This window comes from Nannobrachium achirus (genome assembly GCF_963921795.1).
Source record: "Nannobrachium achirus genome assembly, chromosome: 18".
Classification (NCBI taxonomy): Eukaryota; Metazoa; Chordata; class Actinopteri; order Myctophiformes; family Myctophidae; genus Nannobrachium; species Nannobrachium achirus.
In genome coordinates, this window is record NC_137825.1 from 3,717,567 (window position 1) to 3,735,238 (window position 17,672).

General features: G+C 45.9%; 1 protein-coding gene across 1 annotated transcript in view; it reads right to left on the minus strand.

Annotated features, from left to right (window-relative positions):
* Nucleotides 1-17,672, minus strand: part of wnk4a (WNK lysine deficient protein kinase 4a) — a gene marked incomplete at both ends in the record, with an annotated part of 218,651 nt that overhangs the window by 17,976 nt on the left and 183,003 nt on the right. The window contains 6 exons of the mRNA XM_080746952.1: nt 2,586-2,679; nt 4,488-4,979; nt 7,032-7,334; nt 8,237-8,461; nt 9,094-9,333; nt 10,034-10,371. Coding sequence (XP_080603078.1) covers nt 2,586-2,679; nt 4,488-4,979; nt 7,032-7,334; nt 8,237-8,461; nt 9,094-9,333; nt 10,034-10,371 — 1,692 coding nt within the window. The remainder of the gene's footprint in view (nt 1-2,585; nt 2,680-4,487; nt 4,980-7,031; nt 7,335-8,236; nt 8,462-9,093; nt 9,334-10,033; nt 10,372-17,672) is intronic.

Consider the following 17,672-nt stretch of genomic DNA (forward strand, 5'->3'; position numbering starts at 1 on the left):
GTATTGTATTTATCATTTTAAAAATGATTTAAACTAGAAATATTTGGAATTTATTTGGACACTTGAAAAAATATTTAGTATCATTTCAAACTTGAAGTACAAAGTTATTTTCAGTCAGTTCTAACCAAAATGGCTATTATCTCAACTTTTTCCTCGCAACATAATCACTAAAATATCGTCACTGTCGGACAGAAACCTCGTATCTCCGAGTTTCAAATGTGTACGTCTTTTGGTAAAGCAAAGCCCTGCTTCATCATACAAGACTGTCGCACAAAACTAGTGAAAACAGCCGATCTACAAGCACACAACGCATCGCGGTGCGAGGCGTTGTGTGCCACTACTTTTGTGCGACGGCCTTGTATGATGAAGTAGGGCTTTGCTTTGCGAAGAAATCTACAAATTTGAAACTTGGAGATACAAGGTTTCTGCCCGACAGTGACGATTTACTTTGTTGGCCGCCCAGCCCCTAAAATGGAACGAAGGCCGACATTTTTATTTTTTTTCCCCAATGGCCAGCACGTCCCTGTGGTGCACCACCTTTGAATCCTATTTTATACTGTTGCACAGGATAGGCGATTTACAAGATCACTGCACGTCATATTGCGATGCTTTGTGACACTGTAGATTGTATATTATCTGTAGCCTAATTCTGACAATAAAAAATAAAACGTTAGAAACTATAATGAATGACATCATGTTCAAAAGGGGGACATCAGATTTAAGGCACTCTGAGGGAACGCGGACATTATTTGTTGGCCGGCGGATCTCGCCGCGTCCTCCGACATCTCAAAATGACGCAGAGGGGTACACGACTCCTGCTTCTGTCTACTTTGAGTAAATGAGGAAGTGATCTGCGGTGGAAAACGACTGATAAATCATAGTGATTTTATCATTATAATGGATAAGCCTAAACAAACCAGTTCACATGAACAATACTGATGTAAAATAAGATATCTGAACGGATACATTTATTTATACAATTAAAATGTCATGAGCCAGCACAGTTATAGGGGGGTTTGCCCAGACTTCTTTTTCTTACGATCACAAAAGAAATCTGGGTTTCCGAGGCTAGATTTAAGGTGGTTAAAGTGCTATAAGAATGGTAAATGGTGCATTTATACAACGCCTTTACAGAGATTGTGCATTACATCCACCCATTCACACGCACATTCATTACATTCACCCATTCACACACACATTCATTACATTCACCCATTCACACACACATTCATTACATTCACCCATTCACACACACATTCACACACCGATGGCAGAGGAAACCATGCTTGGCACCAACCTGCTCATCAGGAGCAGTAAGGGGTTCAGAGTCTTGCTCAAGGACTCTTCAACACTAACTCTGGGGGAGCCTGGGATCCAACTGGGAACCCTCCGTGTTCTAATGACGGCAACTCTACCCCTGAGCCACTGCTGCCCCCAAAACTGTAAGAAACACCTTACAGTATGGGACATGTTAGAACGGGTACACATTATAGTGTATTATTATTTTATGCTTTAACTATTGAAAAATAGCAGATATACAAGCTCGCAGCGCGGCACGTAGATCTGCTATTTTTGAAAAATCGTGAAAATTAGAATTTTGACCCGATTCTATAAGTGTCTTTTGAATCCTTCTAAGATTTTTTGAAAAACACATGTTTCTATGTCAGCAATCTGGACAGCCATCGTCAAAGAAAAGGTCCTTTTCACTTAACTGAAGCTCAGTTAGTCTGTTCTTGAGGGACTACTATGTCAGTGGTTCTCAAACCTTTTCATGTCAAGGACCCCCAAAATGATATTTATTTGGCCACGGACCCCCTATCTCAAAATATTTAGTTCCAGGGACCACCCCAGAAGCTAAATTTGAGTTACGAACGTTCGCTTTGAAAATGCATTATATTCAAAGATTTGCACATTACATTTTCACGACTTTTTCCAAAAATAGCAGATCTACAAGCTCGCAGCACGGCACTCGGTGCCGCGCTGTGAGCTTGTTTAGTATTCGAATTATTCGACCTCAAAGTATTCGAATAGTCGAATATTCGACAGGACTGGCCAAACTGTCAAATATTAAGTCAGCAAGAGGCGAACATTGTGAAAATGCGAGGCGTTGTGAGCATGTAGATCTGCTATTTTCACAATATTTATCTGTGGAACCGAGTCACATTAAATGTAATACCTACAATTCCAAGTGCTTGTCAGGGTGGGGGTCCCCAGTTCTAATATGTTTATTTTGGGGGTCACAGCCTAAAAAGGTTTGAGAACCCCTGGTATAGAGCATTAACAAATTCATCCACCAGGGGCATTGACAACTCATTCTTATGACTTCCTATCTAGCCAAGCTTTATAAACTATATATTTTTTAAAGAGAAAAAAAATAAAAAAATAAAAAAAATAAGCAAATATTTGACTTCGGTGAACAACGTCGAATAGTGACTTTGATATTCGAATATTTGTATATTTGATGAATGCCCTAGCGCACGTGTGTGTGTGCGTGCATGTGCGTGCATGTGCGTGCATGTGTGCGTGCGTGTGTGCGTGTGTGCGTGCGTGCGTGCGTGCGTGCGTGCGTGTGTGTGCGTGCTCACCAGGGTCGCTAGGAGAGCCTCTAGGTTTGGGAAGGCTGGCTCTCATCTCAGGTACGGTGGGACGGGACGGAGACGAACCTCCGCACGACGAGAACTGGAGAGGAGAACATGTTCCAGTCAGATGTTATGGTTGCAGAGGGGGAGAGATGTTCTGGGATGTTATGGTTGGAGGGTCAGGGGAGGGTCATTCACAACAACAAAATGGTGTTGCAAGATGATATCGAAAACATGAGGTTTGTTTAACACTTAAGCCCTTTGCACACAGGACATTTGCGTTTTTTTCGTTTGCTGCATAAATAAAACGCATTGGATTTGGTGTGCAATGCTGTGCGGAATCGGCACTGCGGATCCCAAAAGGAGTCATAAAAGGAGTGATTTGTTTTTTACCGCATGCGACAAGACGCACAAATCGAACTGGGTTCGATCGAGAAAAAAACGCACGGCCGCAGCCACTCGTCGCACGGCTAATTCGGATCCGGTGTTCATGAGGTCGTAGAGAATCATTGTTTTCTTTAAAAAAAAAATTGTCCGTTTTATCCGTGCGGATAAACGCGCCTGTGTGAAAAGGGCTTTAAGTTGCAGTGATTTTTTTCTCTTCAATGTCCCGCGATGCCATGGTCTCCATAGACATCCATGTAATTCATAGTGCACGGATCGTGCACGCCCATGCCTAGATGATGCACCATGTGTGTGCAGGCTGTTCACTGCTTTCAAACAAAAAAAATCCGCTTGGAAATCCGTTCAGGCATTCATGATTTATCAGCCATTATGTTTTCTTCAGATGTAAACAAACATGGCTGCCATGTTTGAAAGAATGGGTTGGTATGGGGGTTAAACATGCAAAAAAAAAAAAAAAAAAAAAAAAATGTTTTTTTTTAAACGGCCCAAACTAGGGAAACTCGGGGTTGGCACAGGGGTGGTACCTTTTCAAACTCGGGAAACTCGGGGTTGGCACCAGATGTGTTAATTGAAAAGGTCACACATGGCTTTAAAACACATTAAGACCGGGAACGCACGGGAGAGTGTTCTGCAGGTGATTCAGATTTCAATGGACTAAAAGCCTCCCTGCCTTGGCATTTGGCCTTTGTGACCTAAAAAAGAATGGACAACACCAAAGGCCAAGTGGCCTTGACCCTAAAATGACGAAATTCCAGGCCTATTCAAGCAGCAGCGAGTGTAAAATGTATTTTCGTGAACGGAAATGTCCAGCTTCCGTAACTCGGATTTCAGGAGGTGTAGTTCCATACAGCATTCGGAGATTGTGGTATAGAGGGTATGCACGTGACATCACTGTTGCTGGAAGCTATGTGGGAACACGCCTACTGAGTGGCAAAAAACTCATTTCTGCCATTGACAGCCCATACATCCAAACAGAAAAGTCCTTTCTGATTGTACTAAACAAAGTTAACTCACCAAAATTGCAGCTGTACTGAAAGCTTGAATTATCGTCTTTCTATCTGCAAAGTTTTTGTTTCATAAAAATCCACCATAGGCATGTTATGAGCTACTTTCTGTCAAGACATTCTGTTCAGGTTTTTATTTTTCCAAGTGTCAGAGTTTGGAAGCACTCGTTTTCTACAACACAACATCCTGCTGCCACCTGCATTATGTGCAAATTAGAAACAGGTGGTGTGCAGGGCCGTTGAGTGATTTGCAACTAGCACTTCCAAACTCCAACGCTCCATGCTGCTCAATGTTTTGCCACTCAGTCTAGATTAGGGGGGCGGGTCCCAGTGGACGTGCATACCCTGTTGTCTGTGGCTACACGAGACTACACTGATATAGAAACATATGTTTTATTCAGAAAACCATTCGGATTTAGAAGAAATGTCTTGGTATTTTTCAGCTCTTGTGAAAATGAAGGAAGCTTTACTGAACGTTGAAACCTGGAAGACGACTCACCGTGTTGTCAGGGCTCTCCGGGGGTGACGGGGACAAATCTGAGGAGGCAGAGCTTTGACACTGGACCTGGACCTGGACCTGGGTCTGGGTCTGGACCTGGACCTGGGTCTGGACCTGGACCTGGACCTGGGTCTGGGTCTGGGGGGGGTACGGGACGGTGCTGTAGGTCTGGGGGCTACCACCATCCTGGTACGGGACGGTGCTGTAGGGCTGGGGGGTGGGCCTGGGGTAGGTCTGTTCTGAGCTGTCATCCTGGTATGGGACGGTGCTGTAGGGCTGGGGGGTGGGCCTGGGGTAGGTCTGTTCTGAGCCGTCATCCTGGTACGGGACAGTGCTGTAGGCCTGGGGGGTGGGCCTGGGGTAGGCCTGTTCTGGGCCGTCATCCTGGTATGGGACAGTGGTGTAGGTCGGTGCAGAACTGTCGTGCTGGTATGGGACAGCGGCGTAAGCCTGCTGGGGACTGTCATGCTGGTATGAGGCACTGCTGAACGTCTGTTTGTTAGATAGATAGATAGACAGACAGACAGACAGACACCTTTATAATCCCAAGGGGGAAATTCAGTTGCCCAGAGGCAGCACAGCAGTTAAGGTTACAAGTTACAAAGAAGTAAGACAAAGAAAAAAGTACTGTTGTGTAAAGTAAAAAAAAAAGGCAAGGCACAATAAAAAGAAGCATATATACATAAAGGGCTCTATTTTGATTGTCTTAACTCATTGAATGCCCTTTTCAAGATGGCCGCCAAGTACCAGGATGCCACGTTCCTAGATTTCTAGTGCACAGATCAATTTTTAGTGCACGGATCGTGCACGCCCATGCACCATATATGCATCATATGTGTAGTACTTTTTAACAGCTTTCAAACAAAAAAATCCGCTTGGAAATCCGTTCAGGCATTCATGAGATAGAAGCCTTCAAAGTCAGACAAAACAAACACTGCCACCTTCCTAAATTTCTAGTGCACGGATACATTTTTTGTGCACGGATCGTGCACGCCCATGCACCATATATGCACCATATGTGTAGTACTTTTTAACAGCTTTCAAACAAAAAAATCCGCTTGGAAATCCGTTCAGGCATTCATGAGATAGAAGCCTTCAAAGTCAGACAAAACAGCCATTTTTGCCATTTTGAAAGATGTGTTTGTTATGGGGCTAACCATGCAATTTCGCGATTGCGATCATGCCTAATACATTTTAGGCATTTTTCGATTTTTTTTTTATAAAAACATTTTTTGAAAAAAAAAAAAAAAAAAAATCTTTTTTTTCAAAATGGCTTCCAACTCGGGAAACTCGGGCTGTGGCAGCCTGGGACTACTGTAATAACTCGGGAAACTCGGGCCTTGGCAGTCAATGAGTTGTAGCACCTCTTATGCCTTAACTTAAAGGTCTGTCCATACTGTCTCCGACCACCAAACCTTTCGTCTGCGAATTCCGACTTCCTGACGTGCAGATTTCCAAACTCTAATTCAGGGTAATGCTTTTCATAAGATGCGAGTGACGTCAGTTTTGTAGAACCGGACCTTTCCTACAAAATGTTTGTTGGTCGGAGACAGTATGAACAGGCCTTGAAGTTAACTCTTACTGTGCCTATCCCGAACTAGTTTGGCTTTATTTCGGCCTTTTCGGGGTCCGGGGTGCCGATCCCGAACTAGTCCGGCTTTTTACAAAAAAAAAAAAAAAAACACCCAGAGGCCTTACCGAAGCACCGGGCTAAATTTTCGAGCCGGGCCGCCGGCCGTCATCTGTTTACATCGGCCCGCGAGAGCGTCGCGCCGCCGATATTTGCCGTCCGCTCCAATGCAATCCAGGATCTTTAGAGCTCATTTTCTCTGTTCTATGCCTATCCATGAGGTGTGCAAGGTTTAATCACTGCTAAATCGCCAAAAATAGGGCTTCTAAAATGCTTGGTAGCCAATAGCTAACTTCAAGCTAACTTCATCCTGTTTCTGTTCATGACACAAAGGAAAGTGTTCAGGCGCGTCATGGCTGCGCACGGCTTGTGCATACAGCGTATGTCTATGGTGGATTCTCTGGCCACTGGGCGCCCTCATGTGGTGATTCTGGGCACTGGATGGGTTAAGCCAAGGCAAAAGAGCTGCTACTGAAGACAATTATCAAAATAGAGCCCAAAGTGTCAAAAAGCTGTCACAATAAAAGAATACAAGTGTCCAAGAAAACATTCAACGCTCATAAGTGTCACGTCACACACACATAGCAATACTTAAAGGTCCGCAGGTCATGTGGTCTCGCTCCAGTGTGCATCCTCAAACAGTCTCAGTGTAATCTGCCCAACAACAGCTGACCAGTACAGTAAGTAGTCATACAGTCAGGCTATACAGACAATTAATTTGATTGGCTTATAAATGCGCATCCCCACAATGACATCATAAAAAATATTAACTTGTTTTTTAAGATGATTCTTAAAGTGACAGTAACCCTTTAGGTGACAGGCCCCCTTTAAAGCACAACTTAACAATGCAGTGCCAAACAACAGTGATCATAACAGTCAATGCTAGTCAGTGCAACACAAGTACAGTATCTCACCGCCATGTCAACATGGGGACAGTCGTCTTGGTATGGAGTGGTGGTGTAGGTCGATGCGGAACTGTCATGCTGGTATGGGACGGTGGTGTAGGGCTGTTGGGGACTGTCATCTCGGTATGGGACAGTGGTGTAGGTTTGTTGGGGACTGTCATCTCGGTATGGGACGGTGGTGTAGCTCTGTTGGGGACTGTCATCTCGGTATGGGACGGTGGTGTAGCTCTGTTGGGGACTGTCATCTCGGTATGGGACGGTGGTGTAGCTCTGGGGGGTGTGCTCCTCTGGGGTGAAGCTTGGAGGGCTGGCCTGGGGGTTCACAGCAAAATCAGTTAATATACGGCAAAAGAATAGCAGATCTACAAGCCTCTCAGTGCCTCGTCCATTCAATGACAGTTCAGTTATACTGGTCAAGTCACTGATGTCATGTGGTTTAACAATTCACAGACGAGCAGGTTCACACAAAGTCTGTCAGTGTTTTATCATCGACCAGAACAGTGAAATACGTGTTGCCATTTTCTAGTTGTTCTCTAGTTGTACCCCCACGTACCCCTAGGGGTACACGTACCCCTGGGGGTACACGTACCCCTGGGGGTACACGTACCCCCTGTTTGAGAAACACTGGCCTAATGCATATCAATGCAGGGGGTCCTTCACATAAAGATGTTTGAGAACCATTCTAAAACGGCTAGTTCCATTCCTTGATTCTGATTGGCTGGTTGCTGTGGTATATGAGACTATAACCCACACCTTGAATCAGTTCATATCAAACCCAGGTGCGTTATTTCTTTCCACAGTGTTCCACAGTGCACCAATTATCTGCACCTGTGTTGTTTCTGCAGCCTGGCCGGGAACTACTTTCTTGTAGCTGGGGACTACTTTTTTGCAGAGCAGACCTTATAGTGTATTATTAGTGAAATAGAACAGTTTTAATTGGTACGTGTCTATGATTTTTCATGTTGCCACATTGTAACCGTTTTAGAAAAGCAATAAGCCACGCGAGGCTTGTGGTTGCCTGTATTTTACACCGGCTGGTATTTTGTACGCCTCTCAGCTGGTGTAAAATACCAGGTGACCACTGTCCTCTCAGCTGGTGTAAAATACCAGGTAACCACTGTCCTCTCAGCTGGTGTAAAATACCAGGTAACCACTCGCCTCTTGTGGCTTATTGCTTCATTGAATGACAGAGTGACAGGCCTATACGTACGTACCTGTGGTGGGGAGGGCGGCGAGCCGCACTGTGAGGGAGACAGGGTGGAGGGGGTCCCCAGCTGGGACCCCCAGCTGGGTAGGGGGGGTGGTCCCCCGCCCCCGTCCTGGGGGAGGTAGCCTCCCCCTCCCGGACCCCCCTCCATCTGGGGCGGGCTGTCGGTGGTGGGGTAGTAGTAGTAGTCCTGTTGGCCGGGCGGTCCGTGGTGGTAGGGGGAGGAGGGCACCTAGATAGATAGATAGGTAGGTAGGTAGGTAGGTAGGTAGGTAGGTAGGTAGGTAGGTAGGTAGGTAGGTAGGTAGGTAGGTAGGTAGGTAGGTAGGTAGGTAGGTAGATAGATAGATAGATAGATAGATACCTTTATTATCCCAAGGGGGAAATTCAGTTGTCCAGTTGTAGCACAGCAGTATACAGTTATTTACAAAGTTACAGAGAAGTAAGGAAAAAAATAGATAAGAGGAAAAAACAAGAGCAGTACAGTACCAGTAAAGAGAAGGTGCATCAAATAGAGGGGGCGAATAATATATAAGTATATATACATAAAGTGTCTTACAAAAAGAGACTGTAGCAGTCAATGCTAGTTAGTGCAACAAGTATCTCACTGACATTGTTAAACAAAGCAAAATACTCAGAAACTACCAACACAACCTAATAGTGCAAAGTCAGAAATCAGTGCAAAAAAAAAAGCGTGTCACCGCAAGACGCACATGAGCACTCTCCCTGGAAGGTCCTTAGAGGTGAAAGTCAATACAGCAATAGTTCCAACGTAATAGTGCAAAGTCAAAAATCAGTGCGAAAAAAAACAAACAAAAAAATAGCTCAGAGAAGAAGAAAAGAAGAAACTAGGAAGCATGTCACCTCCATGGGGGGGCTCTGGTAGTGCCCGCATCCGGGGTACCCGGACCCGGGTACTGACGGGTACCCGGGCTGCTGGGGGGGTGTACCCGCCATGCCCGCGGCCGCCCCCCCGCCGGGCTGCGGGAGGGGCGGGATGAAGGACTGGGCCATGCTCATCGCCATGGAGATGACGTTGGCCAATGAGAAGAGGGGCTGCGTGTGGGGGGGCCACATGTTGGGGGACCCCTGCTGCTGCTGCTGCTGGAATTAAAAGAACGGTTACACATTATTGAGTATCATTATTTTATGCTTTAACTATTGAAAAATAGCAGATATACAAGCTCACAGCGCGGCCCCGAGTGCCACGCTGAACTTTACTGAGGTTAGGTTTAGGGTTAGGGTTAGAGTTTGGTGGTCGATCCAAAGGGTGTTCGACCTAATGACATGTTACCGAACAGTTTACAGTTTACAGTTTAGGCATTTAGCAGACGCTTTTAATCCAAAGCGACTTACAATAAGCAGATAAAAAAAAAAAAAAAAAAAAAAAAAAGAAACATCACAATAATAAACAAGATAATAAGTCAGTACATTAACAGCAATATAACAATGTAAATGGATATCTATCTAGAGAATAACACAATATAATCAAAGTTCTAAAAAAACTTAAAAAACAAAAACAAATGCTAACTAACCGAAATATCAATCTAGACAAAAATAATGTAGGAAGATGGAGCACCAAAAAAAACAAAAAAGCTTTATATAAAAACCTAAGAACAAATGCTATGTAGCTTTCATGTATGTTCATTGGGGGGGAGGGGCCTCGGGGGAGTTTTTAGCGAGGGTTCTGTCAGCATCCCTGTGTTGGCTGATCTGAGTGAACAGGTGGGGGTGTAGGGGTTGATCAGGTTTTGGAGGTATGGAGGAGCCGTACCTGCTGCTGCTGGTGCTGGTGGTGGTACGCTGGGGGTCCCTCCAGGCTGCCACACGGGGTGGGGGTCTCCAGGGGGGGTCCCGGGGGTCCCGGGGAGCCCGGGCACGGGGACGAGGAGGAGGTGGGGAAGACGGGGTTGCTGGCCACGCGCGTCAGCGGGGCGTGGGACAGCGTGGGGGAGCCGGGGGCCGGCGGGTACGGGAAGGGGAAGTGTGTGGGACCCCCCAGGTGCGCGGGACCCCCCAGGTGGTGCGTGGGACCCCCCAGGTGCGCGGGACCCCCCAGGAAGGGCAGGTGGAAGCCGTGGGGTTTGTGCTGGGGCAGCAGAGAGGCGGGGTAGTGGTGGTGGTAGTGGTGCTGGAAGGGTCCTGGGAAGACATCGTTGAACATTGTTAATTAAACATCACTGTCATCGTTAACGTCATCGTCCCAAGAAGTAAATACAATCTTTTAAAAGGAGATTCCTTGAGTGCTGGCAACTTCTTCATTGTCTCATGTTCTCTTGAGCCGTGCACCGAAAAGACATTATCTAATTTGGAGTGTTGCAGGCTTCTTTCTCTACTACGTCATACATAACAGTAAGACTCCCTGAACTGGGAGATAAGCGACTGTCAGGTTGCATGTATACACATTTTGGCCTGTAAGTGGTACGTACGTATTGTAGGCAACATCTGTAGGAGCAGTGTCCATTAGGGGACTGCCCCATAGGTCGAACTCCCATTGGGTCGAACAGCGTCGGCAGGTTAGATAATCACCCGCGAGTGTCGGCAGGTTAGATAATCACCCGCGTCACGGTTACTGAGGTTAGGTTTAGGGTTAGGCATAGTTTTACTGAGGTTAGGGTTTGGGTTAGAGTTTGGTGGTCGATCCAAAGGGTGTTCAACCTAATGACATGTTACCGTCCATTAATGTTGTCTGCAAAAAAGCAGCCTCATGGTGGCGCTAGCAGAGGGCAATCTGAGAAATCAGGGGCAGAGGTTGTGGTTTGGCAGCCAAGGATTGTGTGTGCAACGTTTGGCATGGATAGGGGCAACGGTGGCAGAGATATGAGTAGGGGCAAAAGTGTGACGTGACGTGATGGACATACGGAGGGACTGACTGACAGACGGAGGGACAGCCGGTGGAAGTTTTCATAGTAACTGCGACCTGACGGTCGCAATACCTGGAAATACTGTTCCTACGAAACAGTGTGGGCTCGCATGGATCACCATATATGGGCATAAAGATCTACCCAACAGGCACTCCAACATACTGTATATGGGCCCCAACAGGCACTCCAACATTACGTCTGAGACTCCTACATTTCATATTCTTTATATACTCTGATGATTTGTGAGAACAAACTACAAAGGACTTCATGTTGTTGTTATTTATTTCAGGTCGCACTTGTTGGTGGTGATGTCACCAAGAATGCTGCTTCCTCATTGGCTAAGGTCATTTGTACTGTGGGTCATTCTTTTGAGGAGAATACATTTGACCTTTAAATATTTGGTATAACATACTGGTCTGGCCTTTATGAGTGGCAGCAGAGTGGCAGTGATGGTAGTGATGTTGGAACACAAGATTAGGGGCCGAGCCATGACAGATTTCTGCGTCCGATGCCGATCCTACAGTAGGCTACTGTAGATTTACAGATATATATTTTTTGTCAAGAAGTTTTATAATGAAAATCAAAACTTGAGAACATTTAATTCATAAGCAAACCAAACACTTCTTCACAGATATGCATATCTGGGACTCCTTGTATATATCTGGGATGCTGGTTGAAAGTGGTTCAAATCAACATACATCGGTTGCATAATAATTGCTGATGCCAATGCCGTCGGAAAAGTGGAACAATATCTGACATACTGGCAAAAACCGATACATCTGCCAGGCTCTAATTAACATCATCATCATCAGCATCATAATAACAGTTGAATCCACAGGTTGAAGCAATCATTTCTGTGAGCATTTGCAAGGAACCATCTGTCCAAACCTTTCCCAATCAAATCAAATGTCGTGGAAAAAAAACAACACCACCAGAGGCTTGTCATTGTCCCCGTTTCAGTGCTTGTGTCAGAGCGCTCAGAGAAGGGTGTGTTTCACTGCTCCACGCACAGAGAGAGAGAGAGAGAGAGAGAGAGAGAGAGAGAGAGAGAGAGAGAGAGAGAGAGAGAGGGAGAGAGATGGAACGTTGGTCAGAGACCAGGGACATGCTGGGCCCCTGATTCAGCCCGGGAAAAAGAGTTGTAGAGGCCCTCATTGCGTGCTATAGAGAGATCTCTCTCTATAGCGCTGCTGCTACTCAAAGATTTGCCATTTCAGATCATGACAAGTGACAAGCCAGTGGGCCAATTACTGTACATGAGTTATATTTCGTCGTTGTCGGGTGGAAACCTTGCATGTCCAAAACTGTTTTAAAAATGATTTAAACTAGTGAAAACAGCCGATCTACAAGCACACAACGCCTCGCGGTGCGAGGCGTTGTGTGCTTGTAGATCTGCTGTTTTCACTACTTTTGTGCGACGGCCTTGTATGATGAAGCAGGGCTTTGCCTTGCGAAAAAATTTACAAATTTGAAACTTGGAGATATAAGGTTTCTGCCCGACAGTGACGATTTGCTTTGTTGGACGCCCAGCCACCCAAAATGGAACGAAGGCAGACATTTTGTTTTTATTTTTTTCCTAATGGCCGGCCTGGACCGGCCGTTCGGGAGTTGTCCCGCTTTTCCCAGTGGCCAGCACGTCCCTGCCAGAGACGACACGGACATAGCACTTCTATCACTCCCGTTTCCTCTCCGCTCGCGCACGCTTCTTGGAGCGCACGTCAACTTCTTCCCTTCGCCCAGGGCCAAGTAACAACTCATTCAGTCATTCAGTAACAACTCATTCAGTCATTCAGTAACAACTCATTCAGTCATTCAGTAATAACTCATTCAGTCATTCAGTAACAACTCATTCAGTCATTCAGTAATAACTCATTCAGTCATTCAGTAATAACTCATTCAGTCATTCAGTAACAACTCATTCAGTCATTCAGTAATAACTCATTCAGTCATTCAGTAACAACTCATTCAGTCATTCAGTAATAACTCATTCAGTCATTCAGTAATAACTCATTCAGCAGTGTGAATCCTTGTTGTGTGTTTTATAAAAGATGAGTTTCCAAGGAGAACAGAGAGAGGTTTTTGTCGTTCAACGTAATCAGGGGCGTCAATTGGGTATGGCAGGGGTATGCAGCTGCCATACCCTGGGTCCAGGGGGGAAAATAAAAGTTACTTTTAAATATAAACCCATGAATGTCTCTTTGTCTATCTGTGCTGGTTATCATGTTGTTAAATTACAGTAAAATAACTACAAATGCAACATTTTACATAATGGTCACTTAAACAAGGTATTATAATTATATTCTCCACACTTGTATTCTCCCCATCTTGACAGAAATGCTATATTCCCAGGTTCCGCAGGTCAGCTGCACAGGTGCAATGCATTATTGTTAATTGTGGCACGTTTACTAACATGCCAAGTTTAGCTGCACTTGAACAACCGTTCCAGGCTGCCATATCCAGCCCAAGAAACCGTAGAAACCTGTGTAAAATACTGTAAAAACTCGTTTTTTTCAGACATTGTGAAAATAGTCGATCTACATGCTCAGAACGCCTCGCAGCGCGAGGCGTTGTGAGCATGTAGATCTGCTATTTTCACAATAGAACCGTGTTATCCAAAATGTAATGCCTCTTTTCCATGAGGACTCCCATCTTTGCCATACCCTTGCTTTTGCTGAACTGGCGCCACTGCCCGTAATGAGAACTACTAACTATTAACGAGAACGCACGCCGTCGCGTGCCGAGGGTTCCAACGAGCGAGTGGGAACAGGAGCAGCTTTAGATTAAGACCAGTTGTCCAGTTGTCCGGATTTAAAATGAAGCAAACACGGAAATAAAAGTTCCTATGATTGGCCACTAGTTGTGCTGTTCTGGTACCAGAAGCAACATGTTCTCCATAGGATTCCATTCATTTCCCCTGAACTTTTACATTTGATTTTCTTACCTTAATAAACATGGTCATAAATACTTTATGGTTCCTGGCTGTCGCTAGTTTAAAGCCTTGTTTCAATCACCATGATATAAGTTTTATGAAAATATGGTCCCATTCATGTTATATTTGATGTTAAAGCAGGGTATGCTGTAGGAGGGGCTTGTAATAAGACGTCAGCCGGACAGACAGATACAACGGGTATTGAACAACTGGACATGGATGGTGACTGTTCTGCCCGATGGTGACTATTCTCCAACATTACTTCTGAGACTCCAACATTCAATCCCTCATCGCACATCCCCAGGCACAGGACTAGTTTGCACAAAACCGCTAAAATACTGTACAGTACATCTCAGGAGTCTTAATCTAAGGCCACAGCATTGAGCGAGCAGAGCAGGGCATTTTTATTTTTTATGCGCGACATTTGTCGAAGGAGACAGAATGGAAAACACGTGAGCGTACGTACACTGTGCCTATACGCAGCTCTGCCAGGTTTATTGTGGCCTTAACAAAGTCGAGAAATGTGAGTTTCAGGGAACAGCCGGGGCGCCAACGTCCCATGAGCCCAGAACCATCATCCACTGATGAAGTGACTTACATTCAACAATGGCTCTACAGTGAGAACCTGACAGGACGTCCCATCTGTGACTGTGAGGTGAACCAGGGCCCTCGTCACTGTCAGAGCGGACGGGGGAAACAGCGTCAGTGACCTGAAGGCTGGCTAACGAGGGCTCAACTTCAGTCGAAATAAATTAAACTACTTCACTACTCACCAAACCAAAGGTAGTTTGTTGAAAGTCTATTCTCCGCGGTGGTGAGCCCCTCAGAACCCCACCCACTCTGTAAAATACATTATTTTTGTAATGAAATAAAATGCACCCAAATTGAGCCACCACAGACAAACCCGGAAATAAGCGGCGGTCGAGTTGGATGCGTTTTATTTTATGCCAAAAATAATGTATTTTACAGAGTAGGTGGTGTGCTGAGAGGTTTACCCCCGCGGAGAATAGACTTTCAACAACACAAAACTACCTTTGGTTTGGTGAGTAGTGAAATAGTTTAGTTTATTTTGACTGAAGTTGAGCTCTCGTAGGGGCTGAGACAGGGGCGTCAATTGGGTATGGTACGGGTATGCAGCTGCCATACTCTGGGTCCAGGGGGGAAATAAAAGTTACTTTTAAATATAAATCCACAAATGTCTCCTTGTCTATCTGTTCTGGTTATTATGTTATTAAATTACAGTAAAATAACTACAAATGCAAAATGTAACATAATTGTCACTTTAACAAGGTATTATAATTATATTCTCCCCACTTGTATTCTCCCCATCTTGACAAAATGGTATATTCCCAGGTTCCGCAGGTCAGCTGCACAGGTGCAATGCATTATCGTTAATTGTGGCACGTTTACTAACATGCCAAGTTTAGCTGCACTTGAACAACCGTTCCAGGCTGCCATATCCAGCCCAATAAACCATAGAAACGGGGGGAAAAATAGTATAAATGTATCATGCCTGTTGCTAAGGTATGGCACGTCGTGCGCGTGCAAGACACCAGTCATGTTGCCATACCTTAGCTTTTTCTGAACTGACGCCACTGGGCTGAGAAATCCTGCTCTAGTCTTTTAGCCAGCCGCCTGTGAGAGCGTCAGTGCAGCTGACGTTCTGGACCAGAGCTAAGGGGAAACCAGAGTCAGCAAACCAGACAGCCCCCCCCCCCCCCCCCCTCTGTCTGCTTCCAAACACCATGGGTGGAAACATACCTTAACAAACATAAGGTATATGTTTATATGCGAGGCAACACTTCATAAAGCTGGCTGGGTGTATATACAGCACATGACCACCAGGGGGGCAGGAGGGCACGGACAAACAGAGGAAGATCAGTGGTTCTCAACCTTTTCAGGCCGGGGACCCCCAAAATAATCATATTTTAACTGGGGACCCCCCCCCCCCCCCCCCCACCACCACCACCACCACCACCCTGACGAGCACTAAGAGTTGTCGAGGCATTACATTTTGTATAACACGGTTCTATTGTGAAAATAGCAGATCTACATGCTCACAACGCCTCGAAACGCAAGGCGTTGTGAGCATGTAGATCTGCTATTTTCACAGTTCCTCTAATATTGGACAATTTGGCCAATGTTTAATTTGTCATTTTAGAGGTACTAAAAAGTCCTTAAATTGTCACTTTATAAATGTGCAGATACCCTCTATACACTTAAACTTTATGTTGGTTTGTTTACTGTTGAGAGAGAAAACAATGTTGCACATTAAAGGAGTAGTTCACCCCCAAAACGACTTTTCTTCTATTGATTAGTCACGCCATGGAGACTTGAGTTCAACAATATTTTTTGTTTTTTGTTGCATTCCTAAGACAAAAATTTGATTGCAAGAAATTTTACCCCCTTGATACTGGATGGGGACCCAAATCCATTCAGGTCCCCATCCGGAATCAATGGGGGTAAATTTACTATAATCACATTTTTGTCTTAGGAATGCAACAAATACAAAAAAGAATTATTGAACTCAAGTCTCCATGGCGTGAGTAATCAATAGAAGAAAAGTCATTTTGGGGGTGAACTACTCCTTTAAGTTAATCATCTGGGGACCCCAACATAAGTTGGGACCCCCCCCCCCCCCCACCCCCCCACATGTCTATGTGTGCACATGCCTGGTGTGTGTGTGTGTTCACATGTGTGTGCGTGCACGTGCGGAGTCTTTCTAGGAAATGCTGTAGGAGGTATTTTCTGGCAAACAGATGTTTCAGGGTAGATCTCACTTTCTCTGGTTTCTGCACACACACACACACACACACACACACACACACACACACACACACACACACACACACACACACACACACACACACACACACACACACACACACACACACACGCTCTCGCTCTCTCTCTCTCTCTCTCTCTCTCTCTCTCTCTCTCTCTCTCTCTCGCCCCCCAGGTGAGGTAATTACCCAGGAGGCCTGCATGGCTTAGCGAGCACAGAACGACGGACACAGAGCCAGGCTTTGAGGCGTTGCGGGGAGAGAACGACGGACACAGAGCCAGGCTTTGAGGCGTTGCGGGGAGAGAACGACGGACACAGAGCCAGGCTTTGAGGCGTTGCGGGGAGAGAACGACAGACACAGAGCCAGGCTTTGAGGCGTTGCGGGGAGAGAACGACGGACACAGAGCCAGGCTTTGAGGCGTTGCGGGGAGAGAACGACGGACACAGAGCCAGGCTTTGAGGCGTCGCGGGGAGAGAACGACGGACACAGAGCCAGGCTTTGAGGCGTCGCGGGGAGAGAACGACGGACACAGAGCCAGGCTTTGAGGCGTTGCGGGGAGAGAACGACGGACACAGAGCCAGGCTTTGAGGCGTTGCGGGGAGAGAACGACGGACACAGAGCCAGGCTTTGAGGCGTTGCGGGGAGAGAACGACGGACACAGAGCCAGGCTTTGAGGCGTTGCGGGGAGAGAACGACGGACACAGAGCCAGGCTTTGAGGCGTCGCGGGGAGAGAACGACGGACACAGAGCCAGGCTTTGAGGCGTTGCGGGGAGAGAGAGGGCTGTTGGCGCCAGGGCGAGAGACATTGACCCACAATACAGAGAGAGAGAGAGAGAGAGAGAGAGAGAGAGAGAGAGAGAGAG